The sequence below is a fragment of the Cyberlindnera jadinii genome, assembly GCF_001661405.1.
Source record: "Cyberlindnera jadinii NRRL Y-1542 unplaced genomic scaffold CYBJAscaffold_4, whole genome shotgun sequence".
NCBI lineage: Eukaryota > Fungi > Ascomycota > Saccharomycetes > Phaffomycetales > Wickerhamomycetaceae > Williopsis > Williopsis jadinii.
This window is the reverse complement of record NW_017963655.1, coordinates 518,646-545,046: the sequence shown is the minus strand read 5'-3', so window position 1 is coordinate 545,046 and position 26,401 is coordinate 518,646. Positions and strand designations below refer to the sequence as shown.

Sequence of the window (26,401 nt, the reverse complement as noted above, 5' to 3'; positions counted from 1 at the left end):
AACATTCTGAAAACCACACAGACAGGCAGAGCAAAAAAGAAAACATTAGGTTGATGGCATTTTCCTATGGGGATGAGGGAGTAAAAGTCCACTTTTCATTTGAATATGATCATTAGTTTATTGAATGTATGAAATAGAGATTAACATTAGTATAGAGCAAATCTCACGCTGTGCCAGAGAGAGAGATGAAGAGGCGTACGCTATACCTTTTTCTTTTCTTCACCAGCGTGATTCTCATTGATAGAATTTTGAACAAATCTTAAGAACCGTTCGCCGTATTCCCTTGGTGGTACTGCACTGATTGTGCGCCTGTCGTGGTTCAAAGATCTCCAAAATGTTTCCAATTTTTTGATAATTGAATAGTTGGTCAAGCAGTCGATGATTCCAAAATAGTACACATACTCCAAATTCTCGTTATTTGGCCCCGTTGCAACTATGCCCCCACCATCTTCTGTGTAAAAGAAGTTAGACTTGTGATAGTACTCAACCTGGGGTAAGTCACTCAAATCATTTAACGTTTTTGGATTGGTATTCTTCAAATCTTTCAAGTCCGAAGAAACAGGCGAAAAAACTGAGAGTTTCTTCCTCTTTATTGGATCATCATCGTCTGAGCTGATCTTGGATCGATCATGGAATCCAATGAGGAAGGAGTAATCCATGATGTTTAATTTGATCAATAATTGTACATCACTTTCCAACTGTTTGATAAGCGCCTCTTGTTTTAAAGGCCCGAATTGAATAATCTCTTGGTTTTGTAGCCAGTTTAAGTCCTTTAGTACCAACTGTTTCGTCATGGAAGGTGAAGACGACGTGTACCGTCCCATAGTAGAACCTTTCAAATCGTAAGTTCTGTCAATGTCTCTATGTGGTGGGAAGAGGTTGTTCATAACGATGAAATAAATCTTACGTCTAGCACCGTATTTCAAGGGCATCTTGACCCTGTGCAGTCCGTAAAACTGTGAAATCAACGTATTTGGGTTTGATTTTACGTGTTCGTAGTAACGCTTCAATATCCTTCTCAACTGGCGGTGTTCTGCATAGTGAATTGTCTTTATGATAAATCTGTAATCACGCGAGAAATAAAAGAAGGAGCCACTCTTACCAGGTGAATTCAACTCTGATAAGATGTACTTCGAGGTGAGTGAAACGAGATAATCTGCGGGATCTAACCCGAATAGTTTTCTCAACTCACGGAAAACCGTTGGATAGTAATCTTTAAATTTGAAATCGTATTTTGAGGAAGGGGTCAGCTCATTTCCAGAAGAGTCAAACCGTAACTTTTGAATCAATTTGAAATCGTCGTTTGTGATGGGTTTTGGAACCCCAGAACATCTAGAAACAGACACCCTGATACCTGTTAACATGTTGTATGCAATGACATAATTCTGATGTCCTTCACTAACTTTCTTACCAACTAGAACTCTCTCATCATCAGTGGTACTTCTCTTTGTGAATTTCTTGCTAGTTGTTGAATTTCTATTCTGCTGTGGTGATGTTTGTGCCTGTGCCTGTGTATCTACCACAGGTTGAGCCACATCATCAATAAGATGGTCTTCCCGTGCTAAAGGATCATGGCTGCTCGATACTCTTGAGACTCTTGAGCCTCTCGAGCTTCTTGTGGATCTCTGCCTTCTTGTGTGTGTATTGAGCAAAACAGTTTGATCATCATCTGCATCTTGTACATAGTATGAGCCATTTGAATGGCCAGTCAGTTGATTTTGCAACACGATGATCTCTTCATTCCCTCCATCATGTGGTCCAACAACTTCAACCGATTGTGGCTCCACGGTATTGCCATCTTGCTCAGCACCCCTGGCGGTAAGGGTACTCTGTGTCATCGTCATCGCCGTGTTTGCAGTATTTATCGTATTAGGAGTCGCAGTGTCGTGGTTCAACTGGGTGTCAATAACAACAGCCACGTTGCTGTTCGTAGTGGTGTTTTGGCTGTCTATGGAGCTTTGATGTGTGAAAATAGCAGAATCATCCGTAACCGCCCTTGAAACAGGCGTTGACGGTGATACAGATGTCGCAACGTTTTGATTCGAAAGCATGCTCTTGATCTCCAAGAGCTGTTCAGTTTCTTCCATCTGCTGAGCCTTGAGATGAACCGCCGGTGAGCCACCGCATTCAGTAGCATCCATAGGAACAACAGTTGGCATTTGCTATCACTTCCTTCCCAGTGATGTTTTGTGTTTCTTGTTGATGTTGTTGTTTGTTGTTGTTTTTTTTTGTGTACACTCAATCAAAACAGGGGAAAATACATCAAAACACCAAGGGAAAAACAACCTCGGGATTTCGGTGTTGCTTACGCTTGTAAAAAGAGCCAAAGGAAAAGATAACGACGGAACAATCTATGCCTCGTTATCGAACTGTTTGTATGTGTGTTTATATAATAGGCGTGCAGAAGTTTTGTTGTTATATGAAGAAAAGAGAGAACAAATTTTTCTACTGTGCTTTGGCTTTCTCTTCGCCTCACTATTGGAATTTTAGGCCCGTTATTTCCACTTGAGGTCTCTTCCCAACTGCTCACTACAACGGACACTTGTACAATACACAGGTTCATAATAGAAACTAACTACCTCTATAAGTGGTGTAACTGTGGTTCGACAACAGCAACGGGATGTGGTAATGCTCGTCTGGTGGGTTGTCTATGTTGAAAATGATTTCAACAAAGGGGAAGAACGTTCTTGAACTGGCGTCGCTGGAGCCTACGGTGGATCTGAAGTAGCTCAAAGTCTGGAATCGAATCTTGTAAATACCGGGTTGCAACGTCTGCCAATCAGAACCGTCCACGATCCCCAGTGGTGTTAGATCCCTGTTTGGGTGGAATGACCACTGTGTCACTCTGCCATCAGAGTTTGTCTTTGCCACTGCGAATGGCTCCACGTCTTGAATAACTAGCTCATCTCCGTCTGTAGGCAGATCACCGATTCTATAGATCGCAACGTTTACTCCAGACGCAGGCTTGCCTCTGGTGGTATCCAGAACATGGCATGTAATAGGAGGCATTGCTGGCTGTGTGACTCTTGTTCAATGGAGTATGAAGAAGTAGAAGGAGAAGGAGAAGGAGAAGCTGTTCATCCCTTTTGATAAGAAAACAGGGTAATTGGAATGGTTTGCGGTGAAGTTCGCATTTGACCGAGAAGATTATGTAATCATACCCCCCTCCCCCACCAAGGCCCCTCCACCCGGTGCTAAAGCATACGAATATTCATGCCCACCAGGCTATAACGACGAATGGGATGGGAAAGATGTTATCAAACAGTCGTAAAACAAGCTTCTAACGAGCCTCTAGCAGGATCAGTTTCATCTTCATTCTCGGTGTTTTAAAAGCGACCAATTGATAGACAATCGTCCTTCTTCTGTTTCAGATGATGTGTCCATGGATGTATGATGCCATATATAGTTTTTGAGGCTCCGTATCATAGTATTGGATGCTTGGGTAAACTGTAGCTGCGTGTGAGATTCAGTGCTTATTGAGGGTTTCAAATGATGAGGACATCATTGGATATATATATATATATATATATATATATACCATGAGCACTAATACATGTTTACAGGGAATTGGGGGACAAGGGAAACACAATCCAACCACCAATGAGGAAAGAGAGGCCGATTACTTTTAACATCTCAACTTCATTCCGGATCAAATCGCACATTGGAGAAGGTGCCTATGGAGTCGTCTGTCTTGCAGAGCACACACCAACAGGGAGGAAGGTTGCTATCAAAAAAGTCCAACCGTTTTCAAGACCCCTGTTCTGCGTGAGAACTCTCAGAGAGATCAAGCTGTTGAAGCATTTCCAGCATGAAAACATCATATCGATATTTGACATTCAAAAGCCATCCTCATTTGACCAGTTCAACGAGGTGTACATCATACAGGAGCTGATGCAAACAGACCTACACAAGGCCATAGTCTCGCAAAACCTAAGTGATGATCATGTCCAATATTTCATCTACCAGACGCTTCGTGGGCTGAAGGCATTACACTCTGCAAATGTCATCCACAGGGACCTGAAGCCCTCGAATTTGCTGGTCAACGCCAACTGCGACTTGAAGATCTGTGACTTTGGGCTCGCAAGGATAGACGACAGGAAGGAAGGGCAGACCACCTCCTCGCCAGAGGCAAAGATCAGCATGCTCACTGAGTACGTTGCAACAAGATGGTACAGAGCACCGGAGATTATGCTCAGCGCATCGAAATACACCACGGCCATCGACATATGGTCAGTCGGGTGTATCCTCGCAGAGCTGCTCAATCGCAGGCCCCTATTCCCAGGAAAGGACTACAGACATCAATTGATGCTCATATTCCAGGTCCTGGGCTCGCCCATAGGGGACGACTACAAGAGCATAAGGTCCAGACGCGCCAGAGAGTACATCAGATCGCTAACGTTCTACAAGAAGCAACCGTTCTCGCAGCTCTTCCCATCAGCAAACCCGAAGGCCATAGACCTCCTCGACAAGATGCTCACCTTCGATCCGGATAAAAGAATCACGGTCTACGAGGCTCTGGAGCACCCCTACCTGAGCGCATACCACGACCCAGCAGACGAGCCCGTGGGCAAGCCAATTCCCCCAGAGTTCTTCGCGTTCGACAAGGTCAAAGAGGAGCTGACCATCCCAGAACTCAAGACCATCCTCTACAACGAGATCATGTCCTCTTGACGTCTGAATAGCCTTAAATACCGGCCTCATTGCCCTCATCTTCCTTCCTTCTTTCCTCCTTATTCTGTAGCATCGGCGTTATAAGCGTACAGCGCAGCAGCGGCGCTACCGGCGTGCAGCACCGCAACGAGGCAAAAGGCCGATGCCGGCCGCATAATTACGAAGCGCTCGGTACCAAGATTTAATACCCACACTTTGTTGTTATTTCCTGTCTTGTCTTGTTCGAATGGTAGTTTAGCCGGTGAACTGAGCAACAAGGCACACTATGGAGCATACGCAGGTCCATCGAGGGTATACGGTGACGCTGGTGGTTGAGCCGCCGGTGCCGCTGGAGTCTGTGCCGGACAGGAAGTTCTTCACGTACAACGAGGCGATAAGAGGAGCTGTTAGGCTACACGTCCTCAAGGATCTGCCGCTCAAGGACATCCAGGTGAAGGTGTGCGGTGTGTCGAGCACGGAGGTCATTGATGATATCCGGCTGTCTAACGGGAAGAAGCGGGAGTGCCACGAGGTGATGAGCCATGAAGTGTTCTACGACGTGGTTACACTGTTCCCTCCTGCAAACGTGAAGCAGGTTTCTCAGAATGACAAGTTCTCACTGACGAGTGGTGACTACGAGTACCAGTTTGAAATCACGCTTCCCTTCAAGCCTCACTGTGCGAATGAAGGCTCCAGACAAACAGCCAACTACGTATCGAACCCGTATGAAACAGGGTGGAGGAAAGACGGGCATCACGTCACTTCATCAGGGATCATCCACGATGGCAATTCTCCATTGCCACCAAGCTTTTACGCGTGCTCATTCCAAGGAGAGGCTAAAGTCTATTACACTATCAAGGTGTCGGTACATAGGCCTGGTGTGTTCCAGAGATCTTCAAGATTGATTTTACCAATAACTGTTAAACCCCCTGGACCCTTATCACATGTCAGGTCTATGATATCGGCTAAAAGGTCGTTTTCTAAACAGTACGTTGTGAAATTGGCCATCGACCCAACGTCTTTATCGTTGACCTCAACGATCAACAGTTTCCTGACTAATACTACAGTGCAGCACGTGCCGTTGAAGCTCAGGCTGGAATTGGTCACACCGGATACTCTAATCCCTGGTTCTGAATTCAAACCACTGTTACGTATGCAATTCGCACATGAGCTTGATGAACAGTTCCCACCTGTGTACGTCAAGAGCTTCAAGTTCAGCTTAACAAAGAGAGTCAGCATGAGAACACACTCGTTTAAAACTGCATTCTCTTCAGATATGCCAATTCGTACAGTTACCGAGCCATTCCTGTTACAAATGGATAAGCGTGTTGAATATCACGATGCTGAAAGGCAATACAATACACAGCTGGACCTTTCCAAGCTTGTCCAGGCACATTTTGACGTGCTCAAGATCACTCCGAGTTTTAAAACTTGCAACATGAAGGTACAATATTGTTTCTCTGTTGAGCTGGTGATCGGTACCCAATATCAAGGACTGCGTGTTCTTTCAGACGATAAGACCATGATGATTCATAACGATGTGCTTGTGACTGGTCCTGTGGTGGAGGAGCTCGAGTACAGTCGTATATTTAACAATTCCTTGGATCTACCTCCTCCAATTGACGACGATGACGATGATCTTGATGAAGGTGACGATTTGAGAACGTTGTTTGGACAGGCTAACCCTTCGAGAAGACGCAGCTCAGCCTATAGCAAAGACAGCGAAGAGCTTCCCCCATACAGAGAGGCTTCAAACAGAAGGTAGCCGATGGAAGGCCACTATATACTCCATATATTATATATTATATAATATAGTATAATATTATATTATATAACATTCTCCTACCGAACGTGAAGAAAATTCGAGAATCTTCCGCCATCTCTTCCTGTTCCTCTTCATTGATTCCCAAGAACAAGTGAACAACATCAGCAGCAACGATGCCAATTGACTACTCCAAGTGGGATAAGATCGAACTATCAGACGATTCTGACGTCGAAGTTCACCCAAATGTTGATAAACGCTCCTTTATCCGTTGGAGACAACAGGATATCCACCAGAAACGTGATGAACGTAACCGAGAGATTGCGCTCTTGGAGACTCAGGTCCCCATGTATGAGGAATTGAACAGAAGGGTCGGTATTCTGCTGGCTAAATGTGATGATTCCGTCCTAGCAAACTATCAACAAGTGTGTGATTTCCTCTCAAAGACGTTCGACTCTTCGAAACCTCCAGGAGTGGAAGAAGACGCACCAACGTATAACGAGATGATCGAAGATCTGTTCACAGATATTAAGGGCAAGTTGGAAACGGCCAGCTTGGACCCTAATGACGGTAAGCTGGTTAGAGAACAGGTTGCCAACCATACAAAGAAGATTGAGGATGTTCTCTCCACGCAAAGAGATAAGCTTCAGACGTTATACAAGGAGAGAGAGTTGCACATCTCATCAGAGGATATGCATACAGGCTGGGATCGTTCTTTCCTTAACAAGGACAGTGATGTGAAGAAACCAGAACAGCCTAAAGCACAGACTGTATCTGAGGGATCAACTACTGGATCGGCCTCTGCAGCATCTTCAACTTCTACAACGACTAAGGCGACAACCACATCAACATCAACATCAAGCAGTACCCCGGTCACCAAATCTGTTTCACAGAAGCACAATGAACTTAGTTCTTGTACAGAAAGTGATGAGGAAGCTCTGGCGAAATACTCTGAGATTCCCTACGAGAACCTTGTCCAAATAAGAGATTTTTTGAAAACCCATACCAACATCATAACGCAAGCTAACAAGGATTCTTTGTTGATGAGTGCATTTGATTCGGAATTTGATGATGATCATGCAAAGACAAAGAGAATCGTGGGTGTTTCCATCCTTCTTCAATATGTGCTCGATGTCTTGAACTTCAAGAAGATTGAACAAAAGCCTCAGATACAACAGGTTGTTCAGCAACTGTTTGACAAGATGATGGGGAGTGGTCAACAACAAGTTATGAGCTCCTTCCAACAGGAACTAGCAAGCACTTTCGATCACATCCAAACCCGTTGTAAAGTCTTAAGACAAGAACAGTTGGAATCCGGCGAACTTGAAGGTACAGAAGAAATTCAGCTGAAATCGCTGGATGATGATACAACGCTTGTTGTGAACCTGCCAGATTCCGAGTCTTCTGATCCTACAGAGCAAAAGAGGGTTGAGCTTTTCAAGTCATTGCCTGAGAGAATGCAACAAGCTCTACAAACAGGTACTTTGGATGAAGTTAACAATGTCTTCCATGGCATGCCAATTGAGGAAGCTGAACATATATTGGAGATCTTCGATGAAGCAGATATAATTGGTGTTCGTGCCTTGGTTGAGAATGAATCAGACTGGGAACAGCTGAAAGGCGAGTACGAGCAGAACTTGGCTGTGGAAGACCATCAACACCAACCAGTCCTTGAGGAATTGCCAGAGGAAGGTACAAGTATAATTCCTACTAGTGATATAGTTGATTAACCAAATAATACACATACCTCTTGCTAATAACAATCCTTCCGTTATGTTGCCATTTCTTCGCAATGAACGGTTCGTATAGTTAATCGACAGAACGAAGTCTACATGCCATATAACATATATAGATATACATTAAAAAGGAGAAAGTTGAAAATCGCAACAACGAGAGTCATCATGGCAGCATTCCTACACCGAATGGTCATTAATATCCAAATCATCATCATCATAATTATTGTCATCTCAAAGCATTGCATAACTTGGGAAGGTTCTTCTGCTCCACGAATCAACATCCCACTTGATCAAGCCTTTACAACACCCGATAACGATATGTGAACCTCCGCTGTCTTCATACCAATCGAGACCACTGATCTCATTATCAAAGTAATCAAACTCGGATCCTGACATGGAGGAGTAGCTAGATGCAGTTGAGCCTCTATGTTCACGAACATCTAAGGTAACATCCGAGTTTTCTTCAAATCCAACTGCATTCAGCAAGTTGAAGTTGTTCATGTTTCTGGATGCATAATTGGCGTTGAAAGGAGTGTTCATATCGTCATTCTTTGCCAGGTTTGATTCAATGGTGACAACTTCGTTGAAGTCCAACACCTTTGGAGTGAAAATAGAATTCTCAGAACAGTCTTGGATTCCGTTAAGATTCACCAAGGATGCAGAGCTGCCGATCTCCGACCGTTGTGGGATTGAGTTCACAGGTAGGACAATCACTTGATGGTTTGAGAAGTCTCTCGAATCGATAACGTGTACTCTTCCAACATGCTCGCTGATCACAAGCAAATCATCTGTGCCTCTTGAGTACTTCAGACATCTGAACGCTCCGTTGGATGAGTTCTTTCTCGTTGAATGCACCGTCTTTATTGGCCCGGCACCAACGTTTCTTGTGTCATAGATCAAACAAGTGCCATCCTGAAAGCAAGATGCAAACTGTTGGCCGGAACCTGAAAACGACGTTGAGAACCCAGAATCGCAGTGAGTATCAATAATGTTGTCACGGCGTAAAACACCATCTTGTTGTCCTGGGTGCAACAAGAATATCTTTGAGCAGTCCCCAAGCACAACCAAGTTCTTGTGGTCGTCTGAGAGGGCAGAGTGATTCAGAGGGAACTCCAAATTGACAGAGTCATCCACGGCGATTGCAGAATTAGAGATGTGTGTGCTGTACAAGTACTTGTCATTGTTACACACATATGACGTATAAGTGCCGTTCGACACCTTGTTCACTGATGCGTTGTTGTTGATGTACGTGCCCAACCTAATACCGAGGGACTGTTGAGTCTCCCTGTTGTAGAAGGAGAACAACCCACGCCACGAGGCACCCTCCCCGGTGCCTCCATCGCCCATCTCAGCAAACGCTCTGTTCATGAGCGAGGTCGACGACGAGTTGCTGTTGATCGAGGAGATCACACCGCCCGTGACGATCTTGCTGTGTGCCTCCTTGAAGCACCGCGGGTGGAAGTCCAGCGTACACACGGTGCTGATCTTGTCGGTAGAGAGGTCAGTGCACTTGATGGCATCATCGTGTGTATAGATGATCTCGTTTGGGTTCGCAGAGCATGGCTGCACCAAGTCTCTGAGCTGCCAGTGGCTAATAAACAATCAGCTTGTCAGTATATGTGTAAACAACAGCGTAGCGGCAGGCGTACAGCCCAGGAAAATACTCACTTGACCGTGATGGTTGCAGGGTGGAACGATGGCTTCTCAGCCAACGCTGATGTTCTTCCATGGTACACAGTCTCGTCATGCCCATGGCTTCTTCCATACGAACGCCTGTGTTAGTACTAATCTCAGCGGCAGCGCTGTGTAAACATCACCACTTTTGTGTACGAGGGCCTTCCCGCCATTTGACGCAATCTCAACACCATCGGGGCAGGAACACGAGATCTCATACGACCAGTTCCGAGGAGGTGGCGAGACCGGTGCAACGTGGTGATGATACGAGGATCGGCGTGTGTGTGTGTGTGTACTTACGATACCAATAGACCGTTATCAATAGTCATTTGTTTATCTTTTAGTGGTGTATCTTGTGTGTGTGTTGGGGTCTCATTAGACAGAAATCGTCCTTTTCTCCCTTGCTCCCTGTGTCTTTCTTATCAGGAGAGCGCTGCTGCCCCTAGCGAGGGGAGTCACAGTGAAGAGGTGGTACGCCCACGCTGTGTGTGTTTATGTTTCGTTTGGGGAAGGGGGGTGTCACAAAAGTGGCGATGACCCCACCTTTTGTTCCGAGGATTTGCGTTGCTTTGGTCTATGACGTCATGGCTCACGTGTTTGTTGGTGTGCGTGTCACGTGGTCTGTGGGTGTTGTGTTGTTTTGTACTGTGCATGGCGTAGCATAATCAGATTATGGGTGCTTCGCATGTTTGCAGGTGCTTTGGCGGTGCTTTGGTGGACAGGCATTGTAATGACACTGTGTGTGGAGCGTGAGCTCCAATCTACAGAAGAAAAAAGGGAATACGTAGGACGTCTGGTTGAATAGACACAGAAAATATTTCTATTCATAATCCAAGCGATCAGAGGAGATTGTATCCACTGACGAAGACAAGCAAAGAGAAAACAGAGAACAAAGGCAACAAAGCACAGACACAATCGAGACAAAGCAGAGAGGACGCGGCAGCTAAACCTCAGGGTGATATCATACCTTTGGCAAGATCAGAACATCATCAATCCCGTGAAGGCAGCACAGACAAGTGCTAGGACTGAGTCCAATCTGAGGGAAGCACCCATACCGTTGAAAGTCTCCTCAACAGCAGCCGTGGTCTCTTCAGCAGCACCAGTGGTCTCCTCAACAGCAACCGTGGTCTCTTCAGCAGCACCAGTGGTCACCTCAGCCTCTTCAGTAGTTTCTTCAGCAGCACCAGTGGTTTCTTCAGCCACTTCAGTAGTCTCTTCAGCCTCTTCGGTAGTCTCTTCAGCCTCTTCAGCCTCCTCAGAAGTCTCCTCAGCAGCACTGGTGGTCTCTTCAGTGGTCTCTTCAGTGGTCTCTTCAGTGGTCTCTTCAGTGGTCTCTTCAGTGGTCTCTTCAGTGGTCTCCTCAGCACTGGTGGTCTCCTCAGCCTCTTCAGCCTCTTCCGAAGTCTCCTCAGCAGCACTAGTGGTCTCCTCAACCTCCTCAGTGGCGGTGGCCTCGCTGGTTTCACAGGGTGTGACTGAGCCAGTTGGAGAGGTAAGCAAAGTTTCACACGCAGCCAGTGGACCATCCAGGTAGCTGCCATAGACCTGCCAGAGTGAAATACCACAGGACATACACACGTCGTAGTTTTGCATGAAGTCCGAATCAGCACTGCACAAACAATCATTGTCCCATGGACCATCATCACTACTATTCTCAGCGCAAGCTCTGGCTGCCACGATCATAGGACCACAGACACCGTGACAATCAGTGACAGCGCAAATTTGGGCAAGAGCAGTAGCAACAACAAAAGCACTGAACGAGTAACGAGCGAACATTGTAAAGCACAGTTTGGGTGAATCGTTCAAGCTTGGCTAACCTTCATACCAAAGTCGAGGTCAGACAAAGAAGACATTGTCTCCAATTTATAGAAGACGAGAGTGATATGTGCACATGATAGATATTGGTGAAGCTTTACAGCTGTAAACATTTTGATCATTTCGCTGCAACTTGTTCTGGATGTTCAATATACACACTGAGAAAGAGCTCCAAGAAGAAGCAGCAGATTGCTATATTTCAGAGTCATGTTGTACAGTTGGGTATGAAAGCTCGGCACCCCAGAACACCAAATCGGATATGCTTGGCCAGTGACAAACCTTTGGAGTAATGTTGAATCGCTATTTGCTCAAGTTTTGTTCATGTGATATCCTTTGTTCGCAGCAGCGGGACAGTATACATAAAATGGTCGGCATGAGCTCTACCAAAACATTAGTAAATGTTGATGAAAGTGTACCTTTCAACATTCAACACGTGAGTCCTCTTCTCTAGGCAGTGCACTAGATGGTGATCCTAAATTTCAACAATAGCCGCTCATTATGAGAATATCAGCTTAGCCATTTCAGTGGAAATAACACCCCTTTGTTTACAGTTGAGGCGCTCCGTATTTGGTGAGCATAAAAGTGTAGAAATTATCCACGATATGACTTCTATGCATTGTGCACTGGTACTGGCTACGTGTGTGCATGTAAGAGTCAGTGGCGTAAACAAAGGCTAAGAGGGACACGCCTATGCAATCAAAGGCACTACTTCTCCACATTTAACGTGCTTCTAACATAGGTGAGTATGATTGAAAAGTATTGGTATTGGTATCATATATTAAAAAAGTAAAGAATTAGACAAGCTCCTTAGATTCGTAAATAGGTTAAATTGGTTATACCACTTACAAGAAGAGCATACCGAAGGCAATAGCAACAAGGGTAGAACCAGCAATCAAGTTGTTAGCCTGACCTTCTTGAGTAGAGAAGGTGTAGGTAGAGGTGGCCACAGTGGTCTCCTCCTCTGGAGCCTTGGTGGTCTCAGCTTCAGCGGTCTTAGTCTTGGTGACTTGAGTTGTGATGGTACTCTCCTCTTCAGCAGCAGTCTTTGTCTCTGTGACTTGAGTGGTGAGGGTTTGGTCACCAGCCTTAGTCTCGGTGGTCTCCTCCTCTGTGCTGATTGGACAGTATGTGGTGTACTCAGTGGTGACACCGTTCTCTGTCTTAGTAACAGTAGTGAGACCAGTAGTAACTGGAACCTCAGTGCAAACCTCGTCACATGAAGTAATGGTGATCACAGTGGTGATTGGACAGTAGGTTGTGTACTCAGTGACGACACCACTGATGGTCTTGGTGACAACAGTAACACCAGTGGTGACTGGCTTGGTAGTGCAGCTGTCTTCTTCACAAGAGGTGATAGTGACAACGGTGGTAGATTGCTCGTCAACGGTGGTGGTGCTGGTCACGTTTGCGAAGCTTGTTGGCTCGACCTCAGAAGACTCAGCAGAGGAGACATCAGAAGACTCGGCAGAGGAGACATCAGACTCGGTAGAGGAGACATCAGAAGACTCAGCAGAGGAGATCTCGGATGATGTGGACTCGATGCTGATAGAGGACTCCTCGCTCTCAACTGCAGAAGAGGTGGACTCGATACTGATTGTTGATTCATCAGCGGCTGAGGTAGAATCTGGGGTGACAGAAGAGAGGTTGGAGTCTGGAGCAAGAGATGTGGTGGAGGACTCAGTAGAAGACTCAGCAGAAGACTCAGCAGAAGACTCAGCAGAAGACTCAGCAGAAGACTCAGCAGAAGACTCAGCAGCAGAAGACTCCTCGACAGAAGACTCAGTGGACTCAGCCTCAGAACTGGATGTGGAAGACTCACAAGGAGTGACTGAACCGGTTGGGGAAGTGACAAGGCCCTCACATTGAGCCAATGGGCTGCTCAAGAAACGGCCATAGATTTGCCAAATTGATTGACCACAGCTCATACAGTCCTCGTAATTGGCGAGGAAGGCAGAACCATCGTCACACAAACAAGAGTTGTCCCATGGACCAGTATCGTTGTTACCTGGAGTACAAGCTCTGGCAGCAACAATCATAGGACCACAGACGGCGTGACACTCATTAGTGGTACAGATCTCAGCAGGCAATGGAAGAGCAAAAGCCTCTGGGAATGGGAATGGGTCAGCGACTGGAGAAGCTGCTGCGAGTGCAACGGAGGCAACAAAGGCACCAATGGTAAAGCGAGCGAACATGGTTTGTATCTGGAGTTTGTATATGCCGGTTAAAAGAAAGAACACAGGAATATGAAGAGAGAAGACGGGAAACAGAGAGGCTCGGTCCACTTTATATAGATTTGCGTAAATAGTTTACAAAATGGGGATTGAGGAAGGGGACTAGACTCCAACTTACTGCTTTAGGAGTAGAGATCTGTAACTGAACTGTGCGCTGGTGCATGGTTATTTCTGTTTTAGGATGTTTTCATTCCTTCCTGACCCTTTGTGCAGGAGTCCTTATGCACCCAAATATGCCGACTCCTCTCAGTTTCAACCATCTTGAGAGTCTCGGCAAACACTTTGCTGCTGAGATTTCCTGTTGTTGCTGGATGTTTACGGGCTTTGAGTCCAACAATCAGAATGATCTGAGAAGCAAGAGACAATGTAGATGAGATATTCGGAACTGTTGATCACAACTGTACAACAGGATGGTTCATGTAACATCTCGCGCGTGCGTGGTCTCCCGGTATAATGATAATGCACCACCTTCTTCCGTTTACCAAAACGCTCTGAGTCAGTGAGGTTACTCATCAGGAGCCTATGTCCTGCATTAATGAGCGTAGACTATACCTCTGCCTGCCTGCCCCCCCTTTGAATTGCCGTAAAAGGAGCGAACGGTCGTATCTTACGCGACTAGTGATGAACAGCAGTCGCAAGCTGTTCACTTGAAACACCCCTATTTAGCGTTTGAACTTTGGGCTGACAAAACCAGCCAGCCGCTAAAACGAGCGGAGAATAGATCGAGCCTTATTCCGTCTACAAACTCCCCCGCTAACAGATAGCTGTATCGCAACAGAATAGTGCTGCTATCATCTTGGTTACTAATCGCTTGGTTCAAATACATTCACAGCTCCTTTGATCAAGCTTTGATTTAAAAAATATGCGTTGTAGGGTTGCCTTGACATGCATTTATCCCCGATGTTTGCGGATATGCCCATATTTTTTTATCTAAAGGATCGAACTTGTGCCAGCGCATTAGGACGCTTTTTCTTGTTAGAGGAGTTTGACCGTGTCCACAGCAGGCAACTTAAGCTCGTTTGGTGGAGTGTGACCTCTCTATGTGTGTCTCTACGTCAGAAGATGAAGCTCATGGCTGATGTGGCTAATGGAGGTTCGTGGTGCTTGCACAATGTTTCCGAAGATATCTTTGATTTGAGCCATTGTCCAGCCGGCGTTTTGGGGTGTTTTTTGATGAGCAAGCGGAAAGCGAAAACACCCGCAACTTGAGATTCCCACAATGCAAAGGCTCTAGGAAGGTTCAGCTTAGAAGTTCAACAACAATCTTTCAACTGCAGCGTGTTGGAACGTATGCTTTTAGCCGTGCTACATTATTATTTGGAGTTGTCGGCTTCGCTGATTGGCTAACTTTGAACAGGAGTCCAGCCTTAAGGCTGTATTAGACTTTAAAATAGTCCGTGACGGTGGACCCACCACTCATTTCACGCTCTGAAGTTAGGGTCTTCTAGCTGGATTTGGTTTATTGTAAATTCGTAACCCTCTTTCTGCATTCGGTATACTGTAAACTCGTAACCTTCTTTGTGAATTATCCTATTCATTAGTATGACGAGCCGTCACCCTTCGATGTGGTCCCTGCGCTAATTCTGCGTACAAGATCTACACACAGATCCGAGATCTACACACAGGTGTGGACAATAGAACACATGTTTGTAAGTGCTTGAGTTGTGCGCCATAGACTGTTTTGGTTTACGCTTAGTAGCTGCCCTGGGCTTTAGGGGAATATCCTCAGTTCATGCCGGACGGTTAAAAACAATAGCGTAAAGTTTTAGCTCTACTTTCATTTCGTACGATTCCAGATAGTCCTTGGCTATTTCTTGCGTAGGTTAATCCTAAAGACAGTGTGCCTTGGAGTATTATTTGTTCTGGCTATTCCAGGCATCTCGCTAGTACAAGGGTGCGAATGAGCATGTAACGATTAATCATGGGCATGTTGAAGTGGATGTTGGATAACTCCTCATCCATGAAAGGTGGCTAGTGACTACCTCTCACTTTCATTGTAAGGACAAGAACCACCGTATCTGGCTTTGGATTTAACAATATCCTATAAACTGTAGAATTCAGAATACTGATGAATAAGCAATGCTAAAAAAACACATATGACATCAGTGGAATCGTCAAATGTTGTGTACTCTAAATGGTACACCGTAGGTTTCCTGTAGCTCATGCAGTGACGAGACCTATATTGGTGAAACCAATTCAATAGGTGTTGTCAGATTTACACGTCGAATTATATCATCCTATCTGGGTCTCTTGATGTAACCATTGGCTGTATATGAGCACACAGTGTCGGAGCTGCCGTCATTTACAACCTTTACGGTTCGCTGTAAAATGATCTTTGAAGTCATTTCAAAAAGTTTTGGCTCAAATGTTTGAGATACAGTCTACTTCGTTATACTCAGTAAATCACATCAAAGATTACTGAATGGAAAATGAACCAATAGGGCTCTTCAATGGAGAGTGAAGACATCAAAACATAAGAATACGGTGTCGCCAAATATTGAACAAAGTCACACTAACAGGCCATTCCCGGAATTTCAACTAAAGGTCCCTTGGCCCAGTTGGTTAAGGCGTGGTGCTAATAACGCCAAGATCAGCAGTTCGATCCTGCTAGGGACCATTTTTTTTTTTTTTTTGTCGGGTCCCCCTGGCGGCCCTTGATTGACCGGGGATTTTCAATTTTCCTTCGATTTTGGTTGGCGTTTTGTTGATTCGGGGATTCCGGTTTCACCCCAGCTTCATTGCCCGTTTCTTTTTTTTTTGGTTTTCTCTTTCCTTAAATGGGTTTTAACCCCGGTGGGAGTTGGGAGTTTGGTTTTTTATCCGGGGGTTTTTTGAGGGCTTTCTCAAAATGTGTATTCGTTTGTAGCCTCAGAGTTGCAAAAGCGCTGGAGTGTTGTTGGTAAATTTGCTGTCATTGTCAAACAAGGTTGGATCATGATGACCATTTCAGTGAATTGAACTTTGTAGAGCTTGGTGCAAATTCGCATTCCCACTGCGCTCTAATTTCGGGAATTTACAGTCGCCTCCTATGTATTAGTCTTGCCAAACTTAGATCACCAAATTACCACGTGTGAGCTCTTCTTCAGAGGTTGGAACTCTACTTCTTGTAATATATGCAAATTTTAAAGTCTCACATGATTGTTACAGCTCTGAATGAGCTTTCAACAATAACTACTGCGGACTGATACCCAGCACTTTAATATTAATATTCTTGACCTCCAGACAATAATCCGTGCTTCATCAAAGAGATATATAGATGTATATACAATGACAGTGACCACACACCAATTTCCAATTGATTTATTGTCTAATAAGAACCACACAATATTTTTTTCCCATATGGCATTTTTTACAATATTCCCTTATTAACTTTCTCTATTACATAGCGAATATACCCTTTCTTCTGACTAAAATCAACAAAAGTGCTACTTCAAGAAGTGTCTTTCATAAATATATTCCAAACAATAAATTCTCAATATTAGCATTCAACCACACTCACATTCCTTCCACTATTAAAACTAGTTGAATCCCCCTTGAGTATAGCATAGTTCGCCAGCGGTGGAGGGAAGCGGTGGGGGGCCAACATGCCAAAATACATCCAAACACCAATTGATGCGAAAACCTCAGCGACGAAAATGTGACGTTCTTCCCGTATTGCCGTTTTAAGTAAAAAGTAAATACTGCAAAAGTGTTATAGTTTCTGAGACAACAGTGCCTAAAAAGAGAAAAATGAAAACGCCGTTGCCACGGTTGGTTTTTTTTTTCTTTCGTTCTGCCCTCGTTTTCGAGTAACACAACCAAAATTGGAATTCGATCAGACAATTCCTCTCATCAGGAAAAGGTATTAAAAGATTTGGAGTCGTACGCATTTCAGCAAACCCTTTTGATCTTTGTATACAACTCAACACCTCTGAGAGCCGAAAAGGGAAAAGGAAACAACAGAATTCACCGTTTCTCCAACAACCATTTGTGTATACATTTGCTTCGCTGCAGCCATAATTGTGTCTCACATTTTGAGCATTCCAATCGGAGAAGAGGCTCTATTCATATATAAGGAGCGAGCTGGAAGTGGAATACCATCTCAAGGAAGAGCTCATTGAGAATAAGACTCACTGGAGGTGCACTGTATTTGAAACCATTCCCCCAGAGGATCTGTTAGACCACTGGGAACTCAAACACAGGGCATACTATTGACTGAGCAAGATGAATACGCTATGGCTATCATCACTGGCCACCGTGCTTGTGAAAGCAATGGGCCAGCAGCTTGACTTCCAAGGCGTGACACAACCTTCACTGAACCTCGAATTGTTTAATGATGCAGAATTTGGCATACTGGGGAACTTTGACTCCATCACTCCGTATAGCTATCTTGGTATATCGAATTTCACCAACCAGAATGGTTTGCGGAACCAACTATACTACACAGAAGGTTCGAACGAGCAGTTTATCACGTTAGGACAAATCCATGGAACTGTCTCGAGGATATTCCCCTTTTCCAACGATAGTTTCCTCCTTGTGGGAGACTTTGAGAGTATAGGAACTAGGAGCACTCCAAGTCCATCGATATACAACGTGACGACGAATGAATTCATACACCTGGGAAACATCACCGACATCAACGCAGTTCTGCTCAATGACGACGAAAGCGTCGTGTATATAGGTGGTGATTTCTCCTTCAACAACTCGTACAGTGCTGCAATATATAACCTGACATCTGGCAAACTTCAGAGTACCTTGTTTGATGGGTTTGGTGATGATTCTGTTGTGAATTCCATAGTGAAAATTGGCTCAAACATTGTATTTGGAGGTCAATTCAACACCTTGGGACTTCCCGAGCTCATATCACAGTCTTTTAACGAGACTAATAGCACCATAGAGACTGATCAGATTGTGAGTCTACGACATGCAAATCTGTCATCATCAGATGGTTCTTCCAACCCTGAAGTTCTTATATGTCCAGCCGGTGAAGAATGGACAGTGAGTGGAAGCTCGGCAACCCTTAACATTCAACTGCCATTCACAGTGATTCCATCCAAGTTGAGAATCTATAACTCTGCGAATGTGAATTCTGAAATTAGCATGTTTCGTCTAATCACATCGCCTACAAATGGTATCATGAACTTGACATACGTTGATCCACAGACTGGCGAATTGAGCTTCTGTGATGCTTGGTGTCCGCTTCTCTCAAGTAGTGAGCTGGTTTCTGCATATGAAGATAGTGATAGTATTGATCGTGTTGCTGAATATGGAGACTCCACTATCAGTTGGAGTCAATCCTACCAGGAGTTTGCGTTTGTTAACTCACTTGATGTTGACCTGTTGAATTTTCAGGCCTTGGAATCATATGGTGATGCTATAGCACTTGCTGGGTTCGAGATTTACCAATCCATATTCCCAACATATGCGTATGATGTGCTCAATGATCCATCCTGTGATTCCACAGTTAGATACTCGCAGTCCGAACTGACAGGTTCGTGGGATGTTGTGGGTTCTTACATGGAAACCACAGTTCAAATATCTGATGAGATCCCAGACGTTGGCGTGACATTCCTTCCAAACATTACATATGCCGGCGATTATTCGATACTGATGTATACACCGGGATGTGCTCAGGATAATACCTGTGATACAAGAGGTATCGTGAATGTCACTGTTGTTGATATTGCGCTTGATGAAGTATTGGAATCACACCTCATATATCAGACTAACCAAGAGGAGAAATACGATTCAATCTTCTATGGTCATTTAGACAATGCTGTTAGAGTTGACATGGTGTTATACTCTGCTGTTGCTGGCTCGTCAACGACCGAAGTTACTGTTGTTGCTGATAGAATCACCACCAACATCTTCTCAGCTGATACTCTTCAGTCAACTAACGGGTCGATTCCAATCAATGGCATCTTTGAATACTCTCCAAGCAATTTTACCAACTTCAATGCTGCCAACTTATCAGAGACGATATTAGTGGGGAACACTACGCTCAACTCATTGGGCTCAAACATATCTTCGGATGCCTCAATCCAGCTAGCACTACTAGATGATACTCTTTATGTTGCTGGTGACTTCCAATCTGACTATGGTGATAATCTTTTTAGAGTGGATATCGATAGTGATGAAGATTTGACTCCATCCTCCTTCGACGGTGGATTGAATGGTCCAGTTCTGAGTCTCACAACTGCTGACAACTACTTGGTTCTTCTGGGTGAATTTGACAGCATGAACAACCAGACAGACGTGTCAATCTTATCCTCACAGAACGATTCTCTTAGTGGATCTGCCTTTTTCAATGGTGAATGGTACTCTTTTGGATCCGACGTTGGTACTTCATTTGCCTATCTGAGCCTGTTTGGTGAAGATTATTGGCTCTTTGAAAACGAGACCTGGGATCTTGGAGAGGAATCTTGGTATATAAATACCAATTTGTTATCTTTCAATTCAACAGCAGCATCGAGCTCTTCCAATGTGACGCTGTTTACTGGTTCTTTAGCGACTTCTCAAAATAATGGCAACATGGGTGTATTGATGAATTCTGATGGAAATGTTATGAATGTTACCAATGATACACTCACACACAGCTCATTCGTAACTGGCCTCTTTATCAACGAGTCATTAGCTGCTTATGGTGGCCAGTTTGTCACTAGTAATGACATCTCCAATCTGATTCTGGCTACACAAGGCTCCACTGATGGATTGGATATCAATTGGGAGGACAACTCGACTGTGACGTCTTTGTTCCATTACCAAGATCGGTTGTTCATCGGCACTCAAGGATCAGGCTCTGTTGCTCATAATGATTTCGATGGCTTATTGATATACAACCTCAACAATGATACTTTTGAATCTGCTGGCTCGCTATCCAACTCGGCAGGAACTGTGGTGGTTAATGGCCTTGGAATTTTCAACAACACCTACCTTGTTGTTGGAGGGTCCTTTGATTCAGCAGATGGTACCGATTGTTCTGGATTCTGTTTCTACAACATGAATGAAACCTCTTGGACTCAGCTTATCTCTGACTTGTCTGGTGCTGTGAATCACTTCAGGTTTGTGAATAACACTCTTGTTGCGTGTGGTGATCTTGATTTCAACGGCGAGACCCTTCACCTTTTCACGTATGACTTTAACTTGACTACACAGGAACAGCCTGTGCACTTCAATGAAGTTGAGCATTCAGTGAATACTTTTATTCTCGTGGATGATTCTCTCTCGGGTAGAATCATTGTCGCTGGTGATTCCTTCATATCTGCGTTTGATGGCTCATCTTGGGTAAACATCACCGGAGACTTGGATGGAACCATTACTGATATTGCATTATTGGAACTTTCAGAGACAAATAGTGCAAACGACGGATCTTATTTCAACTCATCTCAAATTCTGATGGCGTCCGGTAACTTTACCATTGGGGAGTATGGATATGCCAATATGGCGCTGTTCAATTCTACATCGTGGATTCCATACGTGGTTGTTACAGCAGGCCAGTCCACAGCTACCGTTAACTCAATATACTTGAATAAGGACATTTCCAACCTGTTTATATCTGGAACCCTCACCAATTCAACACGCCCAGAAACCACAAGTTCTGCTGTTCCATCACCAACGTCTTCAACAAGCTCAGAAAGGAACTCATCAGGTAAGATGGACAGGGGATTTATAGCTCTTGTTGGTCTTGCTTGTGCCGTTGGAACTATAGGTCTTCTTGGTAGCATCGGTGCAATCTTTTTGTTCAGAAAGAGAGAACAAGAATATATGCCTATCGAACCAAGAGTTAATGAAACAGAGATGTTGGAAACAGTTCCACCGGAAAATCTCTTCAAACATGTATGAGTGACCACCTAATAGTTTCATTCACCTGTGACAATATGTATGATGTATTACTGGACAATTTCATAAAACTAATGCCGATTCTTTTTTAATTCTATATCAGATCGTTTTAAGAATCACATGGATAGTTTATCCTCTGATGCCACCTGGAGTCTTTTTAAGAGACCGCCTTCTCGTTCACCAATGACTGTTCCTTGATAGACTGTCTTTGTATCTTGTAAGCACATGAGCACTTGTAACGGCTCAGAGACTGGATCCCAATTGCGAGCAGCGATAAGCTTGAACAGTGCACTCTTCCTTTGTCTTGTATTACCCATCGTGGCGATGTTTCTGATGTTGAGTTTCAAAGGGTTCACAAAATCAACATCTTCATCATCGTTCATTTCATCTTGTGACTTTTCAGTGATAAGTTTCCTTGTCATTATTGCCTTAGCCTGAGCAGATATACAGATCGAGTAGTAATAACCGATTCTTTCCAGAAGAACAACTTTGCCAGTCTTCGTTACGAGTTTATCGTTCAATGCCTTCTGTACCCATTTGATTGCAGTCGGTGCATTCGACCATGTGTCTCTCAAATTGCAAAACAGCTCTGACACAACCAATATCGATCTCAATGCATACGTCTTCAGTCCACATCTTGCCAAATAAGTATAATTGGAGTTATCCATCAAGGGATCAATTGTATCATTCTTCAGTTTGGATGTAATGTTTGCAGCTCCCATCAAAAGGGAGATGGCAGCCATTTCAGAAGCAGATGCAAGATGAGTCCATGCCTTATCGTTAAGGAAATCCTTCTTAGCCAGTTCATACGTGGTATATGAATATCTATAATCTCTCAACATAAATGACCAATCTGCCAACTTCTTAGTCAACGTTTGAGTTGAGTTATACCTATAAATTCCCAATTCACTGTTATAGTTCTCGGAGAGCTCATTATTAGTCTCCCTTTTCGATCCAAAGTACTTCTTGGAAACATTAAATAGTCGACCGGTTATGCTCTTTCTAGGAACAATAACCTGCTCATCCCATGTGGTGATCTTCTTCTCCATAAAGGGTATAAGCTTCTTCTGTATTACATCCTTCAGGAGTTGATATATTGCTGTTAGATTAGTAGTTGGCAATGAAGGGTTCGGTGTAGATGATAAATGCGTATTTTGTAGTTCCTCATCGACAGTGCACAAGATTGGAGGGTTGAGCACCACCGATGGAACGCTGTCATCGTTGCTATTGAGATCCAACGAGAGCACAAAGGCCTCCACAAATAACTGTTTCTTAATATGTTCACGGTGCTGAGCAGATTTCTCCTGCTGGTCAGCATTCGCTTGGTCAGTTATGATGATGAAAACAGGGATGATATCGTCAATGCTGAGATACTCTGGCAACTTTGCACTCTTGTACTGTATCAGCATTTGTCTGGCCTGTTCATAGCTCTCCTCCCCAGTTATGAAGAAGAAGGAGGCCACAGGCTGGTTGATCGACTCGAACGACGTGATCGACGAGCTCGCCAGCAGCTTTGTCAAGAACTTCACGTATATCGACTTCTTCAATAGCCGCTTCATCAGCTTATCCTCCGCCCCACACTTCTGCAATTCCAGGTCGACGAGCTGGATGTACTCCGTCATCAGTAGCTCCAGCGACTGGTAGTTGAACAGCTGGGCCTTCGTACCGCTTTCCGCCTGTTGAACACTGAGCATGTGCTCCAGAGGTGGAACAAACCTCAGAGAGAACTCATCTATGGTCTTCGAGATGAAGTGCGAGTCCTTGATCTGGAATTTGTGCTCAATCCTATCACCAAACGGCTTCAGCAGCTGAAGCAAAGAGTGGAACTGAAGCTTCGTCGCCACTTGATCAGCCTGTTCAGAAGCATACACACAGACCTGAGGAGACATCGCACTCACTATCAACTTCTTACACTCTTCCGAGCTCCTCTTATCACCAACCTCGCCACAGCTGAGCGTCTGCAACAACGGCGTCACATCCCTCCCAGTGCTTCGGTAGAACAGCACATTGTTGATAGAGAGATTGGAATCCATTGCCGCCCTGTGCTTTGCTCTTCATCCACTCACCAGTAAACAATGGAGGAAGAAGTGCAAGAGCCAATCACCGAAACGGCGGACACAAAAGCCACCCCAAGCCAGTGGTGTCTGGATGTTTAAAAACATGCTAGCCAAACCAATTATCCTCACATCACGTGCATGAACGGTATCTATTCACGTGGGAGAAACACCCAGACACCCCCTTTGGCTGCGTGGGAGGAAAATTTTGGAACAGCGCGTACAAAGGACGCACCAGCGGACCAATCAACAACGGGAAAGCGCTTCAGTGAGACAGCACCTACGCTTACGGTGATCTTAGAAGCCATATCCATTTCCAGGGCTCAATTGCTAACACCATGAAGGCATCACTGTTGATTCCACTGCTTGCTACTGTGGCACAAGCGTTCTACCTCCCAGGAACGGCGCCAACGTCCTACAAGGCTGGCGACAAGGTTCCATTGTTGGTGAACCATATCTCACCAAGCGGGTTCCACGATTCGCATAACACGGAGGAGTTCAGCTATTCGTACGACTACTACTATGACAGGCTGCACCTGTGTCGTCCAGAGAATATGGAGAAGCAGCCGGAGTCCCTAGGCTCGATCATCTTTGGTGACAGAATCTACAACTCTCCGTTTGACATCACGATGCTGAAGGATGAAACGTGTAAAGAGCTGTGCACAGCTCATTTCCCAACTTTGGACTCGTTATTCGTCAACAAGCTGATCAAGAGTCAGTTCTTCTACAACTGGCTGATCGATGGACTGCCAGCTGCGCGTCTTCTGTACGACCAACGTACAGATGACTACTTTTACGGTTCTGGGTTTGAGATGGGTTACGTCGATGACAAGAACGTTCCGCACCTTGTGAACCACTTTGTCATCAACATTGAGTACCACCAGCGTGGTGAGGATGAGTTCCGTGTTGTGGGTGTCATCATTGAGCCTCATTCTTGGTCTCGTGGCGATTACTCCTGTCCAACCTCTGATCAATCTCCGGTGACGTTGCTGCCTCACGAGGACACAGACGTCAGATTCACCTACGACGTTAAATGGGTCCCAAGTGAGACTTTGTGGGCCACAAGATGGGACAAGTATCTACACGTGTACGATCCTAAGATCCAATGGTTTGCTCTCATCAACTTTTCCTTGATTGTTGTGTGTCTCTCTCTGGTCATTGTCCATATCTTGTACAGAGCTCTGCAGGCTGATATCTCAAGATATAACGAGATCAGCTTGGACGATGACTTACAAGAGGAGGCTGGATGGAAGTTGGTTCACGGTGACGTTTTCAGATCACCACGTTTCCTATTGTTCCTTTCGATTATCGTCGGTTCAGGTGTACAGATTCTCTTTATGGCCTTCACAACAATGAGTTTCGCATTGGTCGGTCTCTTGTCACCTTCAAATAGAGGCGCATTATCAACGATTATGTTCATCTTGTACGCTCTCTTTGGATGCGTGGGATCCTACGTCTCTGGAAGTGTGTATAAATTCTTTGAAGGTTCAGACTGGAAGCTGAATATGATTCTTACACCAATCGTTGTTCCAGGTGTGATCTTGCTGGTGATGACTTTCTTGAATTTCTTCCTCATTGGTGTCCATTCCTCTGGTGCAATTCCAGCCGGCACGTTCCTTGCAATTATCCTCATTTGGTTTGTCATGTCTGTACCATTGTCCATTGCCGGTTCTCTGATCAGTTTAAAGAGAGGAAACTTGAGTAAACCAGTTCGTACAAATCAAATTCCAAGACAAATCCCAACAAAGCCTTGGTATTTCAAGACTTGGTTTGTTGCAGCCATTGCTGGTCTCTTCCCATTCGGCTCTTTAGCTGTTGAGATGTACTTCATCTACTCTTCCTTGTGGTTCAGCAAGGTTTACTATATGTTTGGATTCCTCTTCTTCTGCTTCATCTTGATGGTTTTGACGACTTCTCTTGTGACCATTTTGATGACATACTATACGTTGTGCAGTGAGGATTATAACTGGCAATGGAGATCTATGTTCATTGCCGGTGGCTGTTCTGTCTATGTCTTCATCCATGCCATTCTCTTGACTAAGTTCCAGCTCGGTGGGTTCACAACCATTGTGCTGTACACAGGGTATTCTTTGCTCATCAGCTTCCTCGTCTTCGTCTTGACAGCTTCTATTGGATTCCTTTCGAGCTTGTTCTTCATCAGAAAGATCTATTCCACTGTTAAAGTTGAATAATTACAGACCCTATTGAGACAAGGAACTAACCAAAATATCACATTCATTTGTAATAAAAAGTGAATAAAAATACGATTACACATACATCACCAGGTTATTACAAATGCAAGCAAATCAAGTTCTAGACATAGCAACCGATTTCCAATTTGTCCAATCAACGCATTGCAAAAGTCCCGGAACAAAATTTTTCTCCAGCCTCCTTGTCAACATGAACGCAAATGGGAATTATATGCTGTAGGCTTTTGTAGGATTAGCCTGAGTTGGAGAATGGATGTGTAGTGCACATCCGACCAAGTACTCTTCTGAATTTACATATTTGTTGGGTATAGCTAACGGGTACAGCTAATCGTAAGGCTCGTGCTTTGAAATCTCTAACAAAGCCGTTTATTCATGGTTTGATAGCATGTCATTGGTCAAAACTCTAACAATGATGTTGGACTAGTCCAAATTGGATACAGAGGCTTAATCA

At 44.5% G+C, this 26,401-nt stretch overlaps 10 protein-coding genes and 1 non-coding gene across 11 annotated transcripts; 6 read left to right on the top strand and 5 right to left on the bottom strand.

Moving 5' to 3' along the window:
• Nucleotides 1-233: 233 nt before the first annotated feature.
• MSS4 (1-phosphatidylinositol-4-phosphate 5-kinase) lies at nucleotides 234-1,478 on the bottom strand (the record flags this gene model as incomplete). Its single annotated transcript, XM_020212275.1, has 1 exon — nucleotides 234-1,478. A coding segment is annotated over one exon (1,245 nt), but the record flags the coding sequence as incomplete, so codon positions are not given.
• A 1,062-nt stretch (nucleotides 1,479-2,540) lies between these two features.
• On the bottom strand, nucleotides 2,541-3,305 carry CYBJADRAFT_72609 (hydroxyisourate hydrolase). The gene has a single exon (XM_020217894.1). The coding sequence runs from the start codon at nucleotides 3,007-3,009 to the stop codon at nucleotides 2,572-2,574; it is 438 nt and encodes a 145-aa protein (XP_020071389.1). The 5' UTR covers nucleotides 3,010-3,305; the 3' UTR covers nucleotides 2,541-2,571.
• Nucleotides 3,306-3,600: 295 nt separating this feature from the next.
• On the top strand, nucleotides 3,601-4,671 carry FUS3 (mitogen-activated serine/threonine-protein kinase FUS3; the record flags this gene model as incomplete). The annotated part of the gene is made up of 1 exon (XM_020213640.1): nucleotides 3,601-4,671. The coding sequence occupies one exon, from the start codon at nucleotides 3,601-3,603 to the stop codon at nucleotides 4,669-4,671; it is 1,071 nt and encodes a 356-aa protein (XP_020071388.1).
• A 93-nt stretch (nucleotides 4,672-4,764) lies between these two features.
• CYBJADRAFT_183999 (uncharacterized protein) lies at nucleotides 4,765-6,415 on the top strand (the record flags this gene model as incomplete). Its single annotated transcript, XM_020217102.1, has 1 exon — nucleotides 4,765-6,415. The coding sequence occupies exon 1, from the start codon at nucleotides 4,937-4,939 to the stop codon at nucleotides 6,413-6,415; it is 1,479 nt and encodes a 492-aa protein (XP_020071387.1). The 5' UTR covers nucleotides 4,765-4,936.
• Nucleotides 6,416-6,588: 173 nt separating this feature from the next.
• CDC37 (Hsp90 co-chaperone CDC37) lies at nucleotides 6,589-8,167 on the top strand (the record flags this gene model as incomplete). The annotated part of the gene is made up of 2 exons (XM_020213152.1): nucleotides 6,589-7,149; nucleotides 7,192-8,167. 2 exons carry the CDS (start codon nucleotides 6,589-6,591, stop codon nucleotides 8,140-8,142), a joined length of 1,512 nt encoding a protein of 503 aa, XP_020071386.1. The 3' UTR covers nucleotides 8,143-8,167.
• A 144-nt stretch (nucleotides 8,168-8,311) lies between these two features.
• Nucleotides 8,312-11,598, bottom strand: GID11 (Gid11p; the record flags this gene model as incomplete). Its single annotated transcript, XM_020216321.1, has 4 exons — nucleotides 8,312-8,325; nucleotides 8,397-9,739; nucleotides 9,817-9,906; nucleotides 10,808-11,598. The coding sequence occupies 4 exons, from the start codon at nucleotides 11,596-11,598 to the stop codon at nucleotides 8,312-8,314; spliced, it is 2,238 nt and encodes a 745-aa protein (XP_020071385.1).
• A 584-nt stretch (nucleotides 11,599-12,182) lies between these two features.
• On the bottom strand, nucleotides 12,183-13,562 carry CYBJADRAFT_161775 (uncharacterized protein; the record flags this gene model as incomplete). Its single annotated transcript, XM_020213639.1, has 3 exons — nucleotides 12,183-12,270; nucleotides 12,484-12,686; nucleotides 13,041-13,562. 3 exons carry the CDS (start codon nucleotides 13,560-13,562, stop codon nucleotides 12,183-12,185), a joined length of 813 nt encoding a protein of 270 aa, XP_020071384.1.
• A 2,849-nt stretch (nucleotides 13,563-16,411) lies between these two features.
• Nucleotides 16,412-16,485, top strand: CYBJADRAFT_t74. The gene has a single exon. It is a non-coding gene; the product is annotated as a tRNA-Ile (tRNA).
• A 1,184-nt stretch (nucleotides 16,486-17,669) lies between these two features.
• RAX2 (Rax2p) lies at nucleotides 17,670-21,819 on the top strand. The gene has a single exon (XM_020214738.1). It carries the CDS (start codon nucleotides 18,072-18,074, stop codon nucleotides 21,687-21,689), a length of 3,618 nt encoding a protein of 1,205 aa, XP_020071383.1. The 5' UTR covers nucleotides 17,670-18,071; the 3' UTR covers nucleotides 21,690-21,819.
• TRS85 (Trs85p) lies at nucleotides 21,803-23,736 on the bottom strand (the record flags this gene model as incomplete). The annotated part of the gene is made up of 1 exon (XM_020217101.1): nucleotides 21,803-23,736. The coding sequence occupies exon 1, from the start codon at nucleotides 23,717-23,719 to the stop codon at nucleotides 21,803-21,805; it is 1,917 nt and encodes a 638-aa protein (XP_020071382.1). The 5' UTR covers nucleotides 23,720-23,736.
• Nucleotides 23,737-24,078: 342 nt separating this feature from the next.
• CYBJADRAFT_125439 (transmembrane 9 family protein) lies at nucleotides 24,079-25,932 on the top strand (the record flags this gene model as incomplete). The annotated part of the gene is made up of 1 exon (XM_020212593.1): nucleotides 24,079-25,932. The coding sequence occupies one exon, from the start codon at nucleotides 24,079-24,081 to the stop codon at nucleotides 25,930-25,932; it is 1,854 nt and encodes a 617-aa protein (XP_020071381.1).
• Between the last annotated feature and the right edge of the window lie 469 nt (nucleotides 25,933-26,401).